Here is a 24,290-nt window from a genome sequence, read left to right as displayed (position 1 = left end):
AGTACGCATGCGCAATGATCAGCCCTGCACGAACGCTCACCGAAAGATGGCGCCAAACAGGCAGCTGACCGCGGAACTGTTTCTCTTCAGTCTCTATTCCTGATCGGGAGGATTTCTCTGCAACCCCCCGTGCATCGGTTACCAAGGAAACGGATCTGCAAACAGATTTCCAGAAATCTGCTCCATCCGGAAGGTCTGATGCGAGTTCTGCGTCCACAGCCGGGAGTCCTGCCGGTAACAGCAGCCATCTGCCGGGGGGTTGTCAGTGAAATCGAAGGATGAGTAGGTAATGACACCCCTGACCTGCCTGTCATACACTACCTGGTATGGAGGTCTCTTGGACTGCAGGGTGGGGGATTTCCTTTGGAAAGCATGAAGTCACAATACAGGTTGTGATTAGTTTTTGTTGTTGTTGCAGGGTTGTGTTGTTGTTTTTTTCTCTTTTTTGCCTCATTTTTATATTTTTTTTAGCCAAATGCTGTATACTCTGTGGCAACAGCGGATGAAGTCACCCCAGCGCTGGTGCCTGCACCGATAGTTACGGTGATCTGAGCAGAGCAGTCATAATATTGTGCTTACTACGCTCAGACCACAGGGGAATCCATCCACGTCACTGGATGAAAATACCGCCACATGGTGCCCGGACTTGTGCTCACCGACTATTGCTGTGATCTGAGCAGAGAAGCCGCATTGACGTGACGTCTCCAGTCAGATCACAAAACGTTGTCAGAGTCAGGCTGGAAATGCAAAAAAATCGCAAATTTTTTTGGAGTTGCACCAAATTTTTGGCACATCTAAAGCAGTTTCACATCAAAATTCTTGCATAAACTGCTTGGTGAGTCAGTGCCTATGTGTGGTGTTTGTTTACACATGTCTATTAAAAAACAATACCTAAAAAAATCTATTTCACAGCAGTGTCAGTTTTCAATGCATTTTTTTTTTGGGTGGGGGGGCATATTTTGCTCTATAAATGTGGCGGCTTGGAGGTACCTTACAAGCGCTGAATTTATTGTGCTGTTTTTTAAAGACTTTTAGGTGCTTTTTTTTCCAAATACAGCATGCTTTATGTGTGGCTTTCTTATGTTCACCCACAGGTGTTTCAATGGTAAAAAAAAAAAAATCTAATTAAAAAAGCATCATACATGCTTGTAGAAAACATGAAAAATTATGACTTTTTTTTTCTTTATTATAAAAAAAAATGCTGTAAAAGAGACTGGAAGCTTAATGGTCAAGAAAATGTATCTTCTGGGATAAAAAAAAAATAGCACATTAATATATATATGTGTTTTTTTGTGTGTCTTTTTTTTTTTTGTAAGGACTGAAGTCAGTGGAGTGGCTTGTAAAGTCAATCTGTCCAAGGTGAGACCTTTCCTTCCTTTAGACAAAGTGTCTAAACATCTGATCATGAAGACTGATGAATAGTGTAAAGCCACCTGGGACACTTGGGTCACAGCTGGCATTGGATCCGTGTTCTCCTGCACATTGTGTAGTATATAGACAAAACCTGCAAGAAGCAAAATGAGATTCCAACTAAAAATGTTAAAGGGAACCTGTCACCCCCCAGGCGTTTGTAACTAATAGAGCCACCTTGTGCAGCACTAATTCTGCATTCTGACAAGGTGGCTCTTTTAGTTCTTGTTCCCGGCACTGCTGCAATAATCGTTTTTGAAATTTGTCCCTCATACCTCGAAATCGCCACGGGGGCAGGTCTTTCCCCCCTAATCCAGACGCCTCACAGCCGTAACTTATGGCCTCTGCGCGCCGGGCGCCACTTCCTCTTCCTTCATTATCGTCCCTGGCGCCTGCGCTGTAAGTTCAAAGGACAGCGCATGCCCGAAAAAAAATAACAGTGCAGGCGCCGGGGACGTTAAGGAATGAAGAGGAGGCGGCACGCAGAGGCCATGAGTGACAGCTGTGAGGCGTCTGGATTAGGGGGGAAAGACCTGCCCCCGTGGCAATTTCGAGGTATGAGGGACAAATTTCAAAAACGATTCTTTCAGCAGTGTCAGGAACAAGATCTAAAAGAGCCACCTTGTCAGAATGCAGCATTAGTGCAGCACAAGGTGGCTCTATTAGTTACAAACACCTGGGGGGTGACAAGTTCCCTTTAAGATTAAAAATAAGATTAGACAGTGTAGGACCATCCCCAACAGGGTTACCTTGCTGATGGTGAGATGGTTTTCATGCTTTTTTAATCAAAAACAGGGATTACTAAGAACCCTATGTTATTTAAATGCACTTTTGCTTTTTTCACCTATTTAGTTGCATCAGGGTATATGATCATTTTTTTTCTTAATTCCTATGTGTCCTAAAAGGGCAGTATTTGTTAGACACTTCACATCAGTACATCAACATAGTCTACTACAGTAAGTAGCTGCTAGACAAGAAGAGATTCCAACTAAAAATGTTAAGATTAAAAATAAATGTTTATTTATAACAATAAGATAAGACATAAATAAGGTGATAAAAAGACAGGGCAAAAAAAACTCCAATGTGAGAGGGAGAAGCACAGTGCTATAGCCTGAAAAAATAAAGGGACCAAGGGCAGAATAAACCTGAATAAATAATTGGACCAATAGAGCTAATACCTAATGCACAAAAATGAATATCATACCAAATGTATAAAAAAGTGCAATGTGCTGGTATAAAGTGCTATTAGTGAAGGTAGTAAAAACAATATTATAGAGGTAATATAATAGATATAATGTAATCTAGGACAACTCCATTTTGTCCAGAATCGTGCGTGTACGCTGCATTCACAGTTCTGACTGTTTGAACACTACTATATGGTAATTTTCTGACACTGATTTCTTTTTCAGGCATTGGGACAACTAGAAGTTATTGACCCAGACGGTAAATATTTATGTTTTATGATTTCTTTTTAAACGGCTGTTTCCGAATATAGCTTAAGTCCATTATAATAATTGTGCTTTCTTCTTATTATCAAGGGAGGTCCCACGAATCAAAATATTTAGATTGCACTTCAAAGAACACATGTGAGATATACTTTTATACAGGTGGTTTTATCATGTTTATCAAATTTTACCAACTTTCGTGGATTTTACTGTACCATTTTTTTAGCTTACAGAAAATGCACCTTAGTAATAAATTGCGAAAAAAAAAAAAGTTTATCCTGCCCCTAGTTTAACATTATTGCCCTCAATTCACAAAAATAAGTAAATTCATTAAAAGGAGTCTGTCACCCCTAAAATGCATTTTAAACTACCGTAGCTATACAGTTATATAGAGATCTAAGCCATCCAAAAAATCATACTAGCATGCACTGCCTGAGAAAATGACTTTTAATGCAAATGAGGGGGCTTCAGTCACCTTGGCATGGCCAAAGGCTCAGTGCACCCTTATACCCCCAAAAGCTCAGTGCACCCTTATACCCCCTCAATTTGCATTTTTAGGACTTCCCCCACTTCTGATTGACAGCGCTTTCTTTCTCAGAGCGAGTGATGCCTGAACTGATATTGAAAAGAAGGAAAGCAACCCTTCCAGAACTAATTCCCACACCAATGATTGAGAGATTAGTTATAAATCAAATATTTTCTTTATATATTATATAAAAAATTCTATCAACTACTCAACCATAAAGAAAAAAACTGAACATATAGAAAAAACAAAGTGAGCATTAGAAACATTAGCTAATTATTGGCCAATGAGCGAACAAATACATTTATAACAATGTAGTATATTGCATGTCATAAAATAGCTACATGTGGTGTAGCCGGCTTTTGATGTATAGAGCACTGGTTATCCAGATATCGCATTAGTCATGGCGTTCTTTAGTCCCTCATTCAACATGAGGTGATGCAGAAAAGCTGAACACTATTCGAAGGTCCTTGAGGGAAGATCAGGTGTCACAGGGTTACTGCAACAGTGTGGAACCAGAAGACCGCAGCGTCTGATTGCTCCTACTCCGGCGCTGAGAAGATGCACTTCTTCATTTTAAATGGGTTTATTTCATCTGGCAGAACAGGGGTTAGTCGGCCATGTTGGAAATCCCTGTGCTCACAGCTGAGCTCTTTTAGCCACTCCTTCCCCTTTATAATCTGGGCTCTGTTACTAATCCTTGTCAGAGCTAGCATTTGCTGCATGGCTAATGATGGGAGAGGAGTATATATGAAAAGGAGAGTTGAAGGAGTTATGAGTGACTGTTGCTTGGTTTGTATGCGTGGTAATTCCTTATCCTTCTCTTTTTGTTTATTCCCCTACCTTCACACCCCGGTGCATTACTGTGTTACATGTGAGTGAATATTTTTTATGTCTGGAGTTTTCTGTTAACCCTTGTGTGTGTACCTTTGTTTGTCGCATTGGTGTACTACATGACACAGTAGCGCCCCCTCTTCCCTAGGTGGGGGAGGAGAACAGATGGAGGGCTGACTTAGCAGTTAAGGCAACGGTGGAGGCCCCAGCATCTTTTGCCATTGGAAGTATCCTGGGAAGCAGGGAGAGCTAGGGTGTCCCCTAGTGTTAGGGACAGGGAAAGAGTTCCTGGTCCCGGGTCACCCGACAGATGTTTCATGACATCAGGGGCTTTTGTAACCTTAATTTTTAATCTCTAGGAAGGTTATTTATTATATATGAGCATATAACAGCAAAGCATTAATATTTGTTGCTTCTATACATTCTACATTACAGATGAAGATTATACAAAGACCAGCATATCCGGGTCTCTGTAAGTTTCATTGTCTAAAACGTGCAATTCTAAAAATTTACTCATAGATGTAAACAGTTTATTGTATTGTTTTTTCTCATCACACCAATCATTGAGTCTTTTTGTAATACTTCATTACTGACTCCTAAGATGAAGTCAAATGCATTAATTTGTTTACCCCTGTAGACTAATTCCTAGTTGTTATTGGAGTAGTTGGATTTATTGGTTTTTTTTTTTTCTTTTTGCAGAAAGTTTACTTCTCAAAGTACAGAATTTGCAGCAAAGGTATTGAAATATTCATTGTCATTCTCCTCAAACGCTATTAACCTGCAGATATGGGTTTAATCTGCAAGTTATATAAACTGAAATTATAACCCAGAGAAGGGAAGCAGAGGCCAATAAAGATAAAGTGCTGGACTGGAAAACTTAATCAAAGTATTAGATAACTTTTATAGCAAAAAAACAATTAAAAGACAGAGTCATAATGAAAATTGTCCCAACATAGAGGATACAATTGACGTGTTGGTGGGTGAACTAAAGGGGAAAAACCCTCGACGTAATAGTCAAAGTTGAAAAAGTAAAATGCAATCACTTTATAGTGACGTATTCACAATGGAAATAAGGGTGGCACAACAGAGGGGAAATTGTATTGAAGTAAAAAGTCAATGAGTGTAAGATTATAATAGTGTATCCTGGCAGCCATAATGAAATGGACTCATCAAACACACCCTGTATGGACTCGCTCACCAACCACAACCTGTATGAGCTCGCCCACCAACCATGCCCAGTATGGGCTCGCCCACCAACCACGCCCTGTATGGGCTCGCCCACCAACCACGCCCTGTATGGGCTCGCCCACCAACCACGCCCTGTATGGGCTCGCCCACCAACCACGCCCTGTATGGGCTCGCCCACCAACCACGCCCTGTATGGGCTCGCCCACCAACCACGCCCTGTATGGGCTCGCCCACCAACCATGCCCAGTATGGGCTCGCCCACCAACCACGCCCTGTATGGGCTCGCCCACCAACCACGCCCTGTATGGGCTCGCCCACCAACCAGAATGGGCAGTTGGAGGGCATGAGAAGTTCCCTTTAAATATGTCATTTTCTTAGCAACTACAATTGTTATATTCAGGACAGTCCATCAGTTAATGATAAATATGCATATACTGTAGTCAAAAGACTTTGAGGTCCACTAGTTTTAGTATTACATCTTTAAAGGAGTCTGAGTTGTATTTTTTTTAATTCAAAGCTACAAATCTCGTTCTAAAGTTAAACGTTTAGTGTTATCAGAAAATGATCTATTCTTTAAATTGTGTTTTATTTTATTTTTAGTTAGCTTTTTTTGTTAAATGTATTTAAAAGTTGACAATAATTTTTTTTTTTTTAAATTCCGGTTGGGATCTTAATTTTAAAAAAATAGCAAACATGCAGCATGCAATTTTCACACTGGCTTTGGGGCTTTTTTAGACTTGTACTTTCTGTCCTTTCCAGGGAGAGTTTTCAGCAGGCTCCTTGTCAACAGAGGCTGGATTAGGAGGGCAGATAACACATCTATACACAGCTTTTTTTTTTCACCACTTAAATAAAAAAGAAACTATACATGTTTGGTATTTTCATACTAGTACTGACCAGGGGAATTATATTACCAGGTCAGTTTTAGCATATAGTGATGATGGTAAATTAAAAAAAAACTATTGTGGTATTGCACTTTTTTTTTTTGCAATTTCACAGCTCTTGGAAATTTTTTCCCCATTTTCCAGCACACCATATGGTAAAATCAATGGTGTCATTCAAAGGTTCAACTCATCTCGCAAAACTCAAGCCCTCACACAGCCATAATAACAAAACATAAAGTTATGGCTCTTAGAAGAAGGGAAGGAAAAAACGCAATATACAATAGGCTTGACTCGCCTGGGGTGGTTGTGTACAGGTTCAGATAACCAGCTGCCGCTGCCTCGTGGCTCTGGGAGGATCCACCAGATGGAAGCTTTCTAGGATAGAAAGCCTGAAAAGAAATCTCTGTGATATTCCTTGAAGATTTTTATTAACCACTAGGCGTTTCACTGCTGTACCGGCATCTTTCTCCAGTATACACAAAACATATGGTTACAGAGATAGGTTCAGTCCGTTTATTGCTGCTCCTTGTAGATTTCATGAAACTACAGAAAGTTGGAGAGTAAAAAAAAAGTCCCAGTATCCAGGGTGAAATGTGCTAGATTTCAATTTTTTATTTTCAATAAAAATTGTGATATGGGGAAAAACACATTGCCCGATTAAATAAAAAAAAAAAGATTCTATCACAAAAGCCTGCTTTAAAGGGGTTGTTTACTACTCGGATAATAATAATAATAATAATAATTTTATTTATATAGCGCCAACATATTCCGCAGCGCTTTACAACTTATAGAGGGGACTTATACAGACAACAGACATTACAGCATAACAGAAATCACAGTTCAAAACAGATACCAGTAGGAATGAGGGCCCTGCTCGCAAGCTTACAATCTATGAGATAACCTCTTATACTCCCCTTTGGTGTCGGCGCTGTTCCAGCAGTGTCGGTGCTGCTCCAGCGCTGTCGGTGCCGTTCCAGTGGTGTGTCGGTGCCGTTCCAGTGGTGTCTGTGTCGTTCCAGTGGTGTGTTGGTGCCGTTCCAGTGGTGTCGGTGCCATTACAGCGATGTCTGTGCCGTTCACGTGACATTGTTACATTTCTGGGAGATTTCTACCAATGTGCAAATATATATTTGATCATGAAAACTAATACTTATATAAAAGGAAAATTCCCTATATAATGTATGTAATGAGATGATAATGCATCTGTTATATGCAGCGTGTTCTGTGTCTACAGTGTTTTATAATATTTGTTATTTTTTTTGTAGCGACCTGAAAGCTTACAGAATGGGAAACTACAGGTGCTGGGACCCAAAGGTACACGCGTTACTGATACAGAAGCCTCCAGCAAGGCACGGTGTTCATGGATTGATTTCTTTTTTTTTTATGAGCAGTGTTGTAATATATTCTTAATTTACTTTTTACAGAGGAATTGGTTATTCATCCTTGTGGTTCAGCATCAAGGTAGTTTACTTATCTACTGTTTTATATTTCCTAATATTTAATATAAAGTATTATGATTTATACTGTTTGTTTGTGGGTTTTTTTTTTTTTTATAAAAGCTTCTTAATTAATGACAGCCAATACGTCTTTTAACTGACCTGAGATATATGAGAATAGCCTCCCCATACAGGTGACAATCTAGCAGCTGTCGGCTGTAGACTATAGCTGACAACTTGCTGCATCAGCCACGATCAGTGTTTGCACCTTGCATATCTGTTTAACCCCTTAGATGCTGCTGTCAATAGTGACTACATCATTATAAATGGTTAACAGAGTGTGGGGGCTTCCTCTTTATCCCAATTGGTGCCCTCAGATCATGATCGTGTGGTCCTGATGTTTGCGATGGCTATTCATGACCAATTTGCGGCCTTAGAGTCTAACGGCTGTAGTAATCTGTTCAGAAGTTAGAGGCTTTAAGGTGGTAAAAATACACATTTTCATTCCTGTCATGCCACCTTGCATTAATTCCTGTAAAGCACCTGAAGAGTTAATAAACTACCTGACAGCAGTTTTCAATACGTCAGGGGGTGCGGTTTTTAAATTGGTATCACGTTTGGGGGTTTCCCAATATATAGGACCCCTAAAGTCACTTCAAACATGGATAAGTTCCTAAAAAAATAAATTTTGTAAATTTACTTGAAAAAATGAAAAATTGCTGCTACATTTTAAATCCTCCTAAAATGCTAACAAACTAAAATAACATTTTATAAATGGTGCTGATGTAAAGCCGACATGTGGGAAATGTTATTTATTAATGTTTTGCTGTGGTATGACTATCTGGATTAAAGGGATAATCATTCAAATTTTGAAAATTGCTAATTTTTTTAAATTTTTCTCAAATTCCTGATATTTTTTATAAATAAACACAAAAGATATTGACTTAAATTTACCATTATCATAAAGTATAACGTGTCACGAAAAAACAATATCAAAATCACTGGGATTTGTTGAAGCGTTCCAGAGTTATTACCACATAAAGTGACACTGGTCAGATTTCAAAAATTTGGCTCCGTCACTAAGGGGTTAAATGTCAATGAAACATGTCAACCTAATCATTAAAACCAAGGGCTCGTACCGACGACCGTTTTCTCCACATCTGAGAAAATCGACCTAATTCTGCTAATTAGACTGGTCAGGGTGTGATCCGATTTTCTCAGAGGTCGAGAGGGGGAAAAAATTTCTCTACCTTCTCTATAATGTCAGCCTGTGAGAATTGGACAGCACCCGGATGTCATCCAAGTACGGTCTGATTTTTTTTTTCCAAGGACCATAGTTGAATTGGCGCGTGCCATCTGATTTTCAGAGGCATGCTGCGGTATTTTTTTTTCCTAGGACTGATTCGGTCTTACATGTGCACTGCCCCATTGAATAACATGGGGTACGAGTGCCATCTGTTTTGACGGCTAGCACTCGCCCGAGTTATACGTCGTCTGTACGAGCCCTAAAGAGTACAAGCATCCTGTGACTTCTGGCAGCATTTTGTCTACGCTCCATGGAGACCTAAAAAATACATTCCAATCTTTGAAGTTTTGCTTTCTTGTACTTTTCTGTAATTTGTATATGGCTAATGGGGATTTCTCATGTTATAAAATATATATCATATATATATATATATCATCACTTTTTGAGGTCTGAAAACCTTTTGAAAGGGTTTGTTCCACTGTAAAATTAAGGTATCTTATTTATTGTGCAGATCCCTAAAAAAATTTTTTTGTTCCATACAGAGTTGTGAAACTTAAAATATATGACACCATCTGGTGTTCAAAGTGTACACTAGTGCGCATGTCCACCTAATGATCAGCTGCTGGTCGCACATGCTCAGTCTATCCCTCTCCCCACAGTTCTGTGCATATTGATCGTCTGTTTACCCTGGAGCAGCCAATTGAAATAGCCATCTGCCCTGCTTGTCGGGTACAAGAGCAGCACCTATACAGCAATATAAAGACATTAGGGACTATATCAGTAGCAGCTGCCAGAGGGGGAAGGAGACTGATTCTTTGAAACAGCACTAAAGGTGGAAACATGAAAGCAAAAAAATATAAAATTAAAAAATTGTATTTTATGCTAGATACCCTGCAAATTAGTTCAAACCAACTATGTGCAGCATTTCGGGACTTTAAGGAAGAAAATGATTCAGGAGAAATAAGGATTAAGAAGATCTGATATTTGTTCCATCAGATTGAGTGAATTCATCAATGAGAACTAACTGTTATAGCACGAGAGACATAACAATCATATCTTTGATGATCATTGCTGCTATGGCCATCTGGCTAGGTGTAGGGAACAATGAAGAGATACCAGACGTTTCTGTAACATTTCCATGTTTGCAGATTGCCCTGCTCCCTAATTCATCTTCATTTCCTGATCAGTGGGGCAAATCCCATGTGGGACACAATGCATGGGAAAATTGATTTCTTCCCTCTCCGGCAGATTATTAGTGACATTCCCTCCGTTATTAACTGTGCCAGTGTATGACCTTGTGCCACTGTGTTCGGCATTATACGGTTCTCATTTACTTCTGTAACAGAGCAGCCAATAATGGTCATACACCTAGATGCATGCAGCTGTGAAATGAAAAGTACTTCTTGAATGACTTGAGATATATCCTAAATAAAATGGGCAAGCCATTGGTTAAATTACTATTCTCTAGTAGGGTTACTTTATGAATAACCAAAATGTTAGCATCAGATCCATTAACATCTCATAGAGAATCTGTAGTGAGGGTTTTGCTATATAATCTGAGAGCAGCATGATGTTGGGGCTGTAACCCTGATTCCAACGATGTGTCACTTACTAGACTATTCCATTAAAATTAGTGTTATCAACAGGAGATTATCACTACAGGACTAGCTGCCTTATGCCTTCTAGTCCTACTATTCTGTGTAACCCCACCCCCACCACTGATTGGCAGCTTTCTGTCAATATGCAGTGTATACTGAAAGCTGCCAATAAGTGGTGTGGGCGGGGTTACACAGAGCTCAGCATTCAGAGAGGACTGCTAGATCTACAGCAGAGAAAGCAAGCAACCCAGTAAGTGATACATCGCTGGAATCAGGGTGTCAACCCCTACATCATACTTGTCTCAGATTACATAGGAAAAACCTGGTGACAGTTTCCCTTTAAAGGCCAGACACTTTTTTGTTTTGCACTTACATTTTTTTTCACCCCTTCTTCCCAGAGCCATAACTTTTTTTTATTTTTCCACTACTTAGCCTTATAAGGGCTTGTTTTTTTTGTGTGTAGGAAGAGTTGTAGTTTTGACTAACACCATTCACTTTAACATTTAATCTAGTGGAAAACATGGAAAAAAAATTCCAATTCCGGTGAAATTGTGGCATTCACTGTATGGTAAAAATGACTCTGAAACATGATACTCATTACAATTTAGGCAAAGCCAAAATTGCATAGTTTTTTATTTATTTACATGGCGGAAAAAAAATTCAGAAGTTTGTAAAAAAAAAATTGGGGTTTGTCACAATTTTGCAAGATCAGAACAGGCTTACCTTTGTACTAATACCAAACTTGAGTCCATTTTGATTGTTTTTTTATTACATTTTTTTAGGGAGGAGTAGTGATTGAAGAACCGCAGTTCTTTTTTTTTTCTCAGTACGGATTTTATTGTATTGCTTATTATATTTTGATACACTAGACTTTAACGGACACGGAGATTCCAAATAATGTTTTTATTTTAGTTTGTAGTGGATGAAAGAAATGTGGAGTGACTCAAATTTTTATATATATTTTTTTTATTTTTATTTTTTTAGTCTCCTTAGGGGACTTGAATTTGTAATTACTGCAATACCACAATATACTGTATATTACAAATCTCGGTCTCCATTGAAGCTCAGTTCAGAGTGCCAAGATGTCAGCGACAAAGGGGCACCAGGCTACCATTGCAATGCATCGTTGCCACATAATTGTGTCGTGGGGGCCAATAGGTGCCGGTGTACTTTCCATGTAAGTGCCATCCCATTTATTACTAAACTAAGCTGTATTCTTCCATAGACCTGGCAGCGCAGCTGGAAGACAAGGATCAGCCGGGAGAAAAAGTTATATCCCTACAAGACAGATCCCACTGTGTTCTGTAAAGCCCTCGGCACCCAGGTATAAGGGAAAGGGTCACAGCCATCAGACTTTTGTGTGTGCCATATTCATCCCCATCTATGGGTGCATTAGGCTATGTGCACACGTATTCTGGTCCACTGCAGATTTTTCCGCAGCAGATTTGATAAACCTGCAGGGCAAAAACGCTGCGTTTTTGCTGCAGATTTACCGCAGATTTACAGCGGTTTTTCTGCGGTTTTCACTGTGGTTTTACAACTGCGGTTTTCCATAGGAGCAGCTGTAAAACTGCTGCGGAATCTGCAGAAAGAAGTGACATGCTGCGGAATGTAAACCGTTGCGTTTCCGCGCGTTTTTTTCCGCAGCATGTGCACAGCGTTTTTTGTTTCCTATAGGTTTACATTGTAATGTAAACTCATGGGAAACTGCTGCGGAAACGCTGCGGATCTGCAGCGTTTTCCACATCCTGTGCACATAACCTTACTGTTGGGGAATTTGGTGTAAATTTCTGCACATTCCTAGATTTTTGGATCGTTTTTAAAACAAACCTTTACTACACCCCAGATTTGTAAACACTTTTAGTATTTAATAGGAAGTAGGTAAATTGCTGTTGGGAGTATGAAGCGATCTTAGAACCACAAATCCTCCAAGTACCAATGGGAAGATACTTGTCTGTGATTATTTAGATTAACAAGGTCAATTCTTTTGTTTGCAGCAGTAATATTCCAGATTACAGTGTTGCACCCATCGTGCAAACGAACACGTCAGAAGAAGGTAAAATGCAAAGACGTCGTCCTCTCTACCAGCAAACACTGGTAATGATCTTCAGAAGTGTTGGGGGGGATGTTTCAGCACTTTTTTATTGTCCAAAAAAGAAGAAATGTTAATGACATGTTATTTTTGTTAGGGGAAAAAAATGACTTTTACAATCTAAAGTGTCAAGAAAAGTGGTGTTGTTTAGTGAGAGAGGCATGTTCATCTGTGGTTTGGCAGATTGTTCCACATGACAAAAGCCTTTCTATGCCTCTGGAGTGTACAGTATTCGAAATCATTATTCACATATATTCACATCCATCAAACTTTTGTGTGTATTTTTCCATTGTAAATGCTTTAAAGAAAAATTTGCCATAACGAAGATGGCAAAATCTCTGCAACCTGAATATAAAGTATAAGCTATACTTAAAAGCTGAGACCAGTATATTGGAGGTGTTAGAACTATCACATCACTTATTTCTAGTGAATGTTCTGTGCCTGAACTATGTGTCATTTGCGCATCACCCATCCTCACCCCATAAGATCTGCTGTAATTTAACCACATTGCCTTGTATTATTTTTATTACTGTAGATGAAAAAGGAACCACAGGACCTCAATCATTGGCCATTCATAGTGACAACTTCAAAGGACGTCTGGAGGAGTCTAGTGAGGAAGATGAGAGCGACGATGATGCCAGCCGGGCCCCCATAGAGCTTCTGGCAGAGGTGACTTGGCTTTGGGATAACAAGCGGGCACTTAGTAATGGACCCAGTGGGGCTGTAGCAATAGATATAATTAGTACTATTTTATTAGGCGTCAGGATTACAGCAGAGATGACCTGAGGCTGTCCAGTTATCCATAGTGTTTGCATTGTATGATTTCTACAAGCCTGAACAGCAATTCTTACTACAGCCATGCTCCCTGCCTGCCGTGCTCCCTGCCTTCCGTGCTCTCTGCCTGCCATGCTCTCTGCCTGCTGTGCTCTCTGCCTGCCGTGCTCCCTGCCTGCCGTGCTCACTGTCTTCCCTGCTCCCCGCCTGCCGTGCTCCCTGCTTGCCGTGCTCCCTGCCTGCCGTGCTCTCTGCCTTCCGTGCTCTCTGCCTGCCGTGCTCTCTGCCTGCCGTGCTCTCTGCCTGCCGTGCTCTCTGCCTGCCGTGCTCACTGTCTTCCGTGCTCCCTGCTTGCTGTGCTCCCTTTCTGCGCCAGTATTTAATCTGTATGGCTTCCCATGGATGGAGGTCTCAGTTGGGGTCCTGTCCTGCTCTGCCCTTATTCACTTTGACGTCGCATGACGCATAGTAAGGCTTTAGTGCTAGAGACAGATTAGGACCATCCCGATGGGTACACATTGTCATGGTGGGATAACTTATGCTTTTTTTTAATCTAAATAGTGTTAACTATTACTATTTACTTGCAGTAGGGTACATGCTTATTTTTATTTATTTCTTGGGTTTTGTCTCTTAGAACTGTGCGTTTTGCTTATTCATTGTGTGATCGCTGGTGTGTTTACACGGGCTGACTATTTACTGGTGAGAATGCACCGTTGAAGGTGTTCGGGCATGCACCAGTGCATTTTACTTGATCATCTAGTGATAATTGTCATATTTACATGGGTTATCTACTAGGGTAAATGCCCCATTGCAGGAGCCCCGTCTCGCAACCTCCATGCCTCTCAGCCGCCATGCCTCTCAGCCTCCATGCCTCGCAGCCGCCATGCCTCGCAGCCGCCATGCCTCGCAGCCGCCATGCCTCGCAGCCGCCATGCCTCTGAGCCACCATGCCTCTGAGCCGCCATGCCTCTGAGCCGCCATGCCTCTGAGCCGCCATGCCTCTGAGCCGCCATGCCTCTGAGCCGCCATGCCTTTGAGCCTCCATGCCTCTCAGCTGCCATGCCTCTCAGCCTCCATGCCTCTCAGCTGCCATACCTCTCAGCCGCCATGCCTCTCAGCTGCCATGCCTCGCAGCCGCCATGCCTCGCAGCCGCCATGCCTCTGAGCCGCCATGCCTCTGAGCCGCCATGCCTCTGAGCCGCCATGCCTCGCAGCCTCCAGGCCTCTCAGCCGCCATGCCTCGCAGCCTCCATGCCTCTGAGCCGCCATGCCTCTGAGCCGCCATGCCTCTGAGCCGCCATGCCTCGCAGCCTCCATGCCTCTCAGCCTCCATGCCTCTCAGCCGCCATGCCTCTCAGCCGCCATGCCTGTCAGCTGCCACGCCACGCAGCCTCCATGCCTCGCAGCCGCCATGCCTCGCAGCAGTCCTGCCTCTCAGCCATGTTTTCTTCCTTGTCATTAGAGGTTACACATAACATAAAATACATACTGCTTGACATGCCTTAAAGCATGTCAAGCAGTATGTAGTCTGCTGCTATGTGATTATTATGTTCTGTTTCATCATTATTTTTTTTATTTTTTTGTTTTTTTAGTTCATCAGTGCTGTAATGGGTGAAGATTACCAAGTGGCACAAAAGCTATGTCGGATGAGTATGTATTTGTTCATATTGCACAGATGAGTATCTCTGATCTCTCACATTGCGCGTCATGTTTATAGCAGGGTTTAACAAAACTGTTGCCTCTGGTGTTACAATGATGTATGAAAACCCAATAGTGCCAATATTATTTTAAAATAGAGTTTAGAATTCATTCTGTTTTACTAAGGAAAGCCTCTGTGGTCCATTAAAGATTAACCGTCGATTTAAGCCTTATGCCATAAATCAATAGTACATATATGCAACTTTGTAATGTATCTTCTCAGAGAAATCTTTGGGATTGATTTTTTTTACTCTCAATTGATGGGTAAAATCTTGATACAGAGAAGACAGAGATAAGGCTACTTTCACACTAGCGTTAAGTGCATTACGTCGCAAATGCGTCGTTTTGCCGAAAAAAACGCATCCTGCAAAAGTGCTTGCAGGATGCGTTTTTTCAGCATTGACTAACATTAGCGACGCATTTGCGACGCAATGACACACGTCGCAACCGTCCTGCGACGGTTGCGCCGTGCTGTGGCGGACCGTCGGGAGCAAAAAACGTTACATGTAACGTTTTTTGCTCCCGACAGTCCGCTTTTTCCGCCCCCACCTCCCCGCACTTCCCCGCACCTCACAATGGGGCAGCGGATGCGCAGGAAAAATGCATCCGCTGCCCCCGTTGTGCGGCGGGGACAACGCTAGCGTCGGGGACCTCGGCCGGCGCACGGCGACGGGCCGAGCCCGACGCTAGTGTGAAAGAAGCCTAAGAGATATTGGTTGTTGTCTTTAAAACTCTATAGAGAGAGGAGCTAGAGTGTAACTGTTGTTTCAAGAGAACTTGCAGCAGAATGTTGTGTCTGTCTCTAGCTACTCTCTCCTCCTCGCCCCCCTCTCCATAGAACTTACTCTCCTATCTCAGTAATGGGTAAATCTATATTCACTAAAGACAGATTTTATCTGCCAATTAAGGATTTTGAGAATGAGCAATAAAGGAGGAGAAAGTAACGAATTTCTCTAAGAAAAAATATATTACAATTTTCCTATTTTCACTTTTGAGTTGTGAAAAAAATTAAAAAAAAGTAACACGACAGTTACTCTTTAAGATCATACAGGTTGCTGGTGGTCATATAGACAGGATTGTGCTGTCAAATTTTATTTTCCAGCATCCGTATGGAATTACTATAGGAATCACTACCACTTGTGGGGAGGCACTTTGAATGCTAATGTTGCATTAGGACATTTTTGTATATTTTTTATATATTTATTTATCATGGAGTATTCATATTTTATAGAGTGATGGCATATTAGGATAGGTGTCCTCTGATATCCCCAATTAATCAGATACTGTATATTGATGGGGTGACAGCTCTAATTTAACATTGCAGAATTTCTACGTTTTCCCTGCATAGTAACGCCACCTTGCTGTGCAGGAAACTGCAGCTGACCTTGTCCATTTCCGCCGCACAGTGGGTGGTCAGGACCCTACTGTGCAACAAAACCTAAAAGACCTTCCAGTAGTAGAGATCTCAGAGGTTGGTGATGAAATATGTTGGAGGTATGCCATCACTTTATACATTTTATGCCGTTGTTTTGTTTTTATTTTCGAGTCTGTAAAAGTAAATCGACTAACAATATGTCTGCAATTACACCTTCCAGTAATTCGTAATCAGAGTAAATATCTCCCTGGATCATTGCTCATTTACACATTCCATTTTCTCTTGATAAGTTTGAAAAAACTTGCATGTCTAGCCTTTTTAAGGATGAAAATACTCAAGGCCAGATCCAGACGGATAGATGCTGTTCACTATTTTTAACTTTTGAAAAACTATAGAACAGACCCTGGGGGGGCTGTAATGGGGCCATACTGGTTTCCTCTGTGGCCCGTGTAACAGATATATCTAAAAAGCTTCAAATTTTTGGGAAATAAAAACATTGTAATTATATTTATAGTGATTTTGATATTATATTAAACATTTTCAATGTTTTATTTACATTTTTCTTTCCATATTCTAGTACTTCTATATGAACCCAACAATCCAGAGGCCGTACAGTTTTCACCTCTTATTGAGGAAATGCTGAAAATTGGTAAGAATCACTGATTTCTTTATGATAACTATAGGAATGAAAGTACACATAGTGTTAATCCTTTACTTTACAATCTCTTTGCTTTGCATTTCTATCCTATTGCAGTGACCATCATAAAGCAAAGGTGCACTTATTTTAAACATTTTATGTATGTGAATATGCTTCTCATCAGTTCTTGTGTGTGACAGAAGTAATACATCAGCTGGTTGGCACTGGAGGATCCTTGGTGGCAATGCATAAAATGACAATGACATAGAAAGTAATATATTCTTGAGCTTAATGTTTCTACTGCTGCCCACCTTGATTGAATAGACCGGACAGATATATATTAATAGTATAAATTTTGGTAGTATTGTACGAGTGTATAGACATGGCCAAAAGTTTTGAGACTGGCACAAATTTTGGTTTCACAAAGATTGGTGCTTTAACATTTATAGTGGCAATTTACATTCACTTTAGATTGTTGTAAAGAGTGATCAGATTAATTGCACAGTCATTTTGTGCCATGAAAATTATTCATCACAAACACTCCAATTCCACTGAATTTTAGCCATGCCACAAAATGACCTGCTTGCATAATTTCAGTGATCTTCTCGATGGCTCGGGAGAAAGTGTTAACAAGGACAAGGCAGCTGATAAAATTCACCCAACATGACAAAGTGATAAGAGCAGACTAGTTGCTTTAAAATGGGCTTAGTGCTTAAAATCATTGTCTTCTTCTTTTAACCATGGTTACTTGCAAAGAAGCATGCACAGTCATCATTGCCTTGCATTAAATTGGCTTTACAGGCAAGGATCTTCCTTCTTGTAAAATTGCTCCTAACTCAACCATTTATCAGTTAATTAAGAAATTCAAAGAGATGTTGTTGTGACGAACACTTCAGGGTGCCTTAGAAAGTCCATAAAGTGCCAGGATTGTCTCCTAAAGAGAATTCAGCAATGGGATCAGTTCAACACCAGTGCAGAGCTTGCTCCGGAATGGTGGCAGGCAGGAGTCGGTGCATCTTCTCGCACAGGGAAGTGAAGCCTTTTGGAGGCTGCCTGGTGTCAAGGAGGGCAGCAAAGAAGTCAGGAGAAGAAAAGGTGAGTGTTACTATAAAGGTACCTTCACACTAAACAACTTTACAACGAGAACGACAACGATCCGTGACGTTGCAGCGTCCTGGATAGCGATCTCGTTGAGTTTGACACGCAGCAGCGACCTGGATCCCGCTGTGATATCGCTGGTCGGAGCTAGAAGTCCAGAACTTTATTTGGTCGCTAGATCGGCGTGTATCGTCATGTTTGACAGCAAAAGCAACGATGTCAGCAATGTTTTTACATGGAGCGTGAACGATAAGTGAGTCGCCGTTACGTCACAGGATCGCTCCTGCATCGTTCTGGAGCTGCTGTGTTTGACGTCTCTACAGCGACCTAACAGCGATGCTCCAGCGATCTAGTTTAGGTCGGATCGTTGTCTATATCGCTGGAGCGTCGCTTAGTGTAACGGTACCTTAAGTCTTGTGTCAGCCAACAGTAAAGCATCTTGAGACCATTCATGTGTGACGGCTTTTCATTAATGGTAAAAGGGTTTAGTCACAATTTTGCCTAGGAACACAGCCATGAATAAAGAATTGGATGTAAACCTCCTCCAAGAAAAATTTCTTCCTAATATCCCGGCGCAATTTGGTAATGAACAATGCTTTTCCAGCATGATGGAGACCATGTCACAGTCATCAAAAAGCGGGTGGACAAAAAAAAAAAATAGAGAGCTTGTGAATAAATTCCAAGCACTGATTAGACAAGAATGGGCGGTCATCAGTCAGGATCGTGCATAGAAGCTGATATCCTGCTGCCAGGGCGAAGGGCCGAAGTCTTGAAAAATAAGGGTCAACACTGTAAATATTGAGTCTTTGCATAAACCTGATGTATTTGTAAAAAAAAATAATAATAAATTAAAAACATGCTTATAATTGTGATTTGGTAACCATAGAAGCATTAGATTTAAAAAATCTAAAAACACTAATATACCAAATTTTGTGAAAAATAAAGTCTCAAAACCTTTGGCCATGACCGTAAGTTATGTAGGACTCCTTCATGAACAACTACAATTAGAACTCCGGTAGGCTGTAGGATTGGTATGAGTTTATCTTATTTTCACCCTGCCCACAAGGTAAGGTGTGCGTTTGTATATATATGTATATATATATGTGTGTGTGTGTATATGTGTATATATATATATATATATATATATATATGTGTGTGTGCGCGACGTAGATGAAAGAAAATTGTTCTATGTTTTGTCAGGGTTATGTCCTATTGTATTTTTGGAGGGGATGTACAGAAAAGCATAGTTGCCCTCACTTTGAGAAATTATTAGGGTATGTGCACATTGCAGACTTGCCTGCAGAATTTTCTGCATGGAATCTGCATCTCTTGGCAGAATCTGCAGGTCAAAATCTGCGCTTTTTTTTTGTGGATTTTCTGCGGATTCCTTGCGAATTGGCATCCGTTTTTACCCCTGCGGATTTCTATAATGGAATGGGTGTAAGAGCGCTGCAGATCCGCAAAAAGAATTGACATGGTCCTTAAAATCTGCCGCTGATTTTTCCGCAGCATCTGAACAGCATTTTTTTTTCCCCCAATGATTTACATTGTACTGTAAATCACTTGCGGGTCTGCAGTGATTCTGCATGGAAAATCCGCTGCGGATCTGCAGCAAATCCACAACGTGTGCACATACTCTTACTGTCTCATGTGTTTGGACAACTTAGCAGCAAGTGTGGTAGAATGATTAATGATTGTATTTAATACGTTGCAGAACAAGAGGAAAGTAGTGACGATGAGGACAGTGAAGACTCAGATGAGGAGACCGATGAGGAGACAGATGAAGAAGACCCCAGTGATACTGATGATGACGATGAGGATGATGAAGAAAACCATTTTACTGCCAAACACCTTTCATAAACCTGATAATCATTAACCACTCTGGTTGAAAAATGTCAAACTCTACCAAAAATCATCATCTTTTCTCCAAGTCGATGACAAACATTTTACTTTCAAATCATTTATTGAATTTTTGACAAACAAATGTGAATGCTAAATATTTGCATATTTTGAAGATGGGAGGAAAATTGTAAAAATAAAAATTGTATTTTAGTCATTGTCATACATTTTTACAAAACAGAACTAAAGTTGAGCAAAAAGAAATTCGGCCCCTGCTTCATCACCTCCTCGCCTTTTCTTTTCAGTGGGCTCCTGTGATGTTACACATTCATTACGCTGCAATGTGATGACGTTGTGGGGACCACTTATCGGAGGAGGTGCCGAGAGTAAGAGGTTTGCAATACACCAGACCAGTGGCTATAGATTATTGATTTGGCAGCTGGTCCAGGTTACTAAGAATTATTGTAGTTAACTCTAAGTTAGACATTTGGTATTTTTAGGGTAAAATGTAGTATTACTTGTCAGCTATTGAAATGAATGGCCATCTATTTGAAATAAGCCTGAGCAGGGTTTGGGGGTTTCTATTACTTAGTTGCTTTCTGCTCTGGCACAAGGATATGTGCAACTCTCCTGTTTGTCATCCCTATGCCCTAATGAGACAAGGACCACCTTGATGTGATAACGCCTTAAAACAATACAATTATTTTTATGTAGATTTTCTTCACCTTAACCTCATGACTTCCATATATAAGAGGGTGATGTTCAATCTGCTTTTGAGCAGATATGGCCCCTTTTAAAGTCTCATGTCCCTCATAGACTTTATTTGGGACTGTCAGGATTGTTCTATTTATGTTGTCAAAAACAAAATAACACAGAGCCTGTCAGAAACCCAGGTCTATAATGCACGAGAGAACAGAGCATTACTGGACTAAACAAATGGTGGTAATGGTTTAGAAGATTGGTAATAGACAATTATCCATTTTTTTCAAAGAGCTGCAAAAATATCGATTCATTAAAAGTAACCTGTTAGGTGGTTCACGCTGCCCAACCCCCGGCACCATGAATCAGAGACAGGCTCCATCATTACAAATATCCATGTTTTACTGTGAAACGTCACAGTGCTTCTAACAAAACATATTTTGAATAAGATGACTAAGCGAATTAGTCACTGAAGGCTGGCCCGCTTCTCCTGGCCCGCTGGCCTCTTCCAGCCTGCCGGCTTCTTCCGGCCTGCATTCTTCTCCTGGCCATGCTGTCTTCTCCCTGTCCACATTCTTCTCCTGGCCCCACTGGCTTCTCCTGGCCCCACTTTACTAAACTGATAGATCTTTCTCTACATTCGTATTCTTACTATGAGGACAACCATCCTGCCTGAGTTACTGTTCTGTCTGTGAAGAGCAGGTCTGAGATTTGCTGTCTAATTGACTTCTAAGGGATAGTTTTGTGGGCATGCTCTGTGTCCTCCGCAGAGGTCTTTGTGCAGAGTAAGGGAAGAGATGAGCTTTGACCATCACCTATTATGAATGGTGGATCCTGTGTTATCTATATGTGGTGTTAACATTTTATTGTAATCCTTCCGGAGATGACTACTAAGAAGTGATTTCTATAGAACATGAAGTTATCAGTCTGTTGTGAGGCTCAGTGGTCACTGTGAAGATGTAAGATTTTAGCAGTGAGCTAGCAGCCCATTTTGCTCTGCCCAAAACAAATTTGAGCTGTTTTTTTCAGAGTGGATGATGAGATCAGGAGGCAGGTGAGCGGGATATGTGGCTCATAAGTGGAGAAAGAAGCAAATTTGTATGATATGATATATTACTAAATTTGTTATATTCACTTGTGCTATTGATTTATGTAAAACTTGGTGACATGCCGATGACCATTTAAAATTAATTATAAAAACATACTGTGAGGCAGTGACCCCTGTTACAGCTAGGGGGCGCTGTATGTTCTCTGCAGAATGTGCATGGAAGCGTAGTGAGGCCATGAGGGCGTACTACAGACACAGGTGTGGCTGTAATTAGAATAGTGAAGCAGTGACTGATTAAAAAGCCCTGTAGTAGTGGGGGAGGTGTGTCAGTGTGTTCTTGGAAGCAGACAGGGCAGTTGTCTGCAGAGCTCTCTCTGTGTGGAGCAGGACAGAGGCTAAAGGAACCAGAGAGACTGACAACCTGCGTCTTGGGCTGTCTTACGTGTACCCGGCTGCACTCTAGAGGATAAAGAGTGCAGTGCGCTGAGTGAGTACAGAGACTTGTTACCGGCGTGCGGTCACCCAGGGAAACTGGACAGAGGGAAGTTCGGCCTGTGTATTGACTGCGTCATATAGCAATGCATTATTAATGGACTGTATGAAGAAGCCGTATACTGTATTGACTGTGTGAAGTAACACAATAAAAGAACGTTTTGTTTGAACCTGTTTGGGTCACTGCCGTTTCACTGTGTATGGTCATACCGCTGCATCACAATACATACAGCTCTGGCAAAAATTAAGAGACCACCACAAAATGTTCAGTTTGTCTGATTTTTCTCTTTATAGATATATTTTGAGTAAAATGTAAATTGTTCATTTATTCTATAAACTTCTGACATGTCTCCGAATTTCCAAGCAATAAATTTTACATTTTTTTTCTGAAAAGGAGAAATGACCAAAATTAATAAAAGAAAAACAACAACAGGCTTTCAGATCTCAAATAATGCAAAGAAAACAAGTTCATAATCATTTATAAACAACAATACTAATATCTTAACTCAGGAAGAGTTCAGAAATCAATATTTTGTGGAATAACCGTGATTTTTAATCACAGCTTTCATGCGTCTTGGCATGCTTTCCACCAGTCTTTCACACTGCTCCTGGGCTGGCGCAAAAATGTAATCAGTTCTTCTTTGTTTGATGGCTTGTGACTATCCATCATCCTCTTGATTACATTCCAGAGGTTTTCAGTGGACTTCAGGTCTGAAGAATGGGCTGCCCATGACAGGGTTTTGATGTGGTTGTCTCTTAATTTTTGGCAGAGCTGTATATATAATATATATTAAAAATGTTGCTTATGTAAAAAGCATCTAAATGACGCTTGCAAACATGACCGTATCACAAGATGCGGATTTGTAATGACAGAGTCACATCATCGCCATTTCGATGATCGAATCACGTGATGCAGATGTGCTATGACGACAACAGCATATCCAGGAAGTAACTAGCGCATGCACCTGCAGTTTACACACCAGTAAATAATTGATGGAGGCAATTGCCTCCATGACATTGGCCATTGACAGTTTAAATAATCTCCATACAAGCAGCCCATCACCCCTGGATGAAGCATTTCATTGCGAAACGTGCGTCGGGGGTGGTGGGTTCCTGGATACTTAAGGCCCCGTCTCACTAAGCGATTTACATACGATCACGACCAGCGATATGACCTGGCCGTGATCGTTGGTAAGTCGCTGTGTGGTCGCTGGGGAGCTGTCACACAGACCGCTCTCCCCAGCGACCAACGATCAGGGGAACGACTTCGGCATCGTTGAAACTGTCTTCAACGATGCCGAAGTCCCCCTGCAGCACCCGGGTAACCAGGGTAAACATCGGGTTACTAAGCGCAGGGCCGCGCTTAGTAACCCGATGTTTACCCTGGTTACCAAAAAAAACAAACACTACATACTCGCCTTTCGGTGTCCAGGTCCCTTGCCGTCTGCTTCCTGCTCTGACTGAGCCGCCGTACACTGAGAGCAGAGCGCAGCGGTGACGTCACTGCTGTGCTCTCACTTCTCACTGTACGGCCGGGAGTCAGTGAGAGCAGGAAGCAGACGGCAAGGGACCTGGACACCGAAAGGCGAGTATGTACTGTTTTTTTTTTTTTACATTTACGCTGGTAACCAGGGTAAACATCGGGTTACTAAGCGCGGCCCTGCGCTTAGTAACCCGATGTTTACCCTGGTTACCAGTGAAGACATCGCTGGATCGGTGTCACACACACCGATTCAGCGATGTCAGCGGGGCCTCAACGACCAAAAAAAGGTCCAGGCCATTCCGACACGACCAGCGATCTCGCAGCAGGGGCCTGATCGCTGGTACGTGTCACACATAGCGAGATCGCTATGGAGGTCGCTGTTGCGTCACAAAACTTGTGACTCAGCCGCGATCTCGCTAGCGATCTCGCTATGTGAGACGGGGCCTTTACACTGCAGGTAATGTTGCCTTGATTAGTGTTGGTATCAGTAT

The 24,290-nt window shown here is 41.3% G+C and overlaps 1 protein-coding gene across 4 annotated transcripts; it reads left to right on the top strand.

Annotated features, from left to right (window-relative positions):
- On the top strand, positions 1–22,488 carry ERICH2 (glutamate rich 2). 4 transcript variants are annotated; one of them, XM_077272737.1, is made up of 14 exons: positions 1–286; positions 1,317–1,359; positions 2,820–2,853; positions 2,949–2,996; positions 4,648–4,684; positions 4,912–4,948; positions 7,550–7,598; positions 7,709–7,745; positions 11,790–11,888; positions 12,562–12,620; positions 13,192–13,325; positions 15,023–15,080; positions 17,081–17,152; positions 19,953–22,484. In XM_077272737.1, exons 1-14 carry the CDS (start codon positions 279–281, stop codon positions 20,096–20,098), a joined length of 861 nt encoding a protein of 286 aa, XP_077128852.1. In that variant the 5' UTR covers positions 1–278; the 3' UTR covers positions 20,099–22,484. The 4 variants fall into 4 exon arrangements, with proteins under 4 accessions (XP_077128852.1, XP_077128853.1, XP_077128850.1 ...); XM_077272735.1 differs by having other exon boundaries at positions 148–286; positions 2,949–3,017; positions 19,953–20,291; XM_077272736.1 differs by having other exon boundaries at positions 148–286; positions 2,949–3,017; positions 12,565–12,620; positions 19,953–20,230.
- Positions 22,489–24,290: the final 1,802 nt, after the last annotated feature.

The sequence above is a fragment of the Ranitomeya variabilis genome, chromosome 7 (genome assembly GCF_051348905.1).
Source record: "Ranitomeya variabilis isolate aRanVar5 chromosome 7, aRanVar5.hap1, whole genome shotgun sequence".
NCBI lineage: Eukaryota > Metazoa > Chordata > Amphibia > Anura > Dendrobatidae > Ranitomeya > Ranitomeya variabilis.
This window is presented reverse-complemented; position numbering and strand designations above follow the sequence as displayed.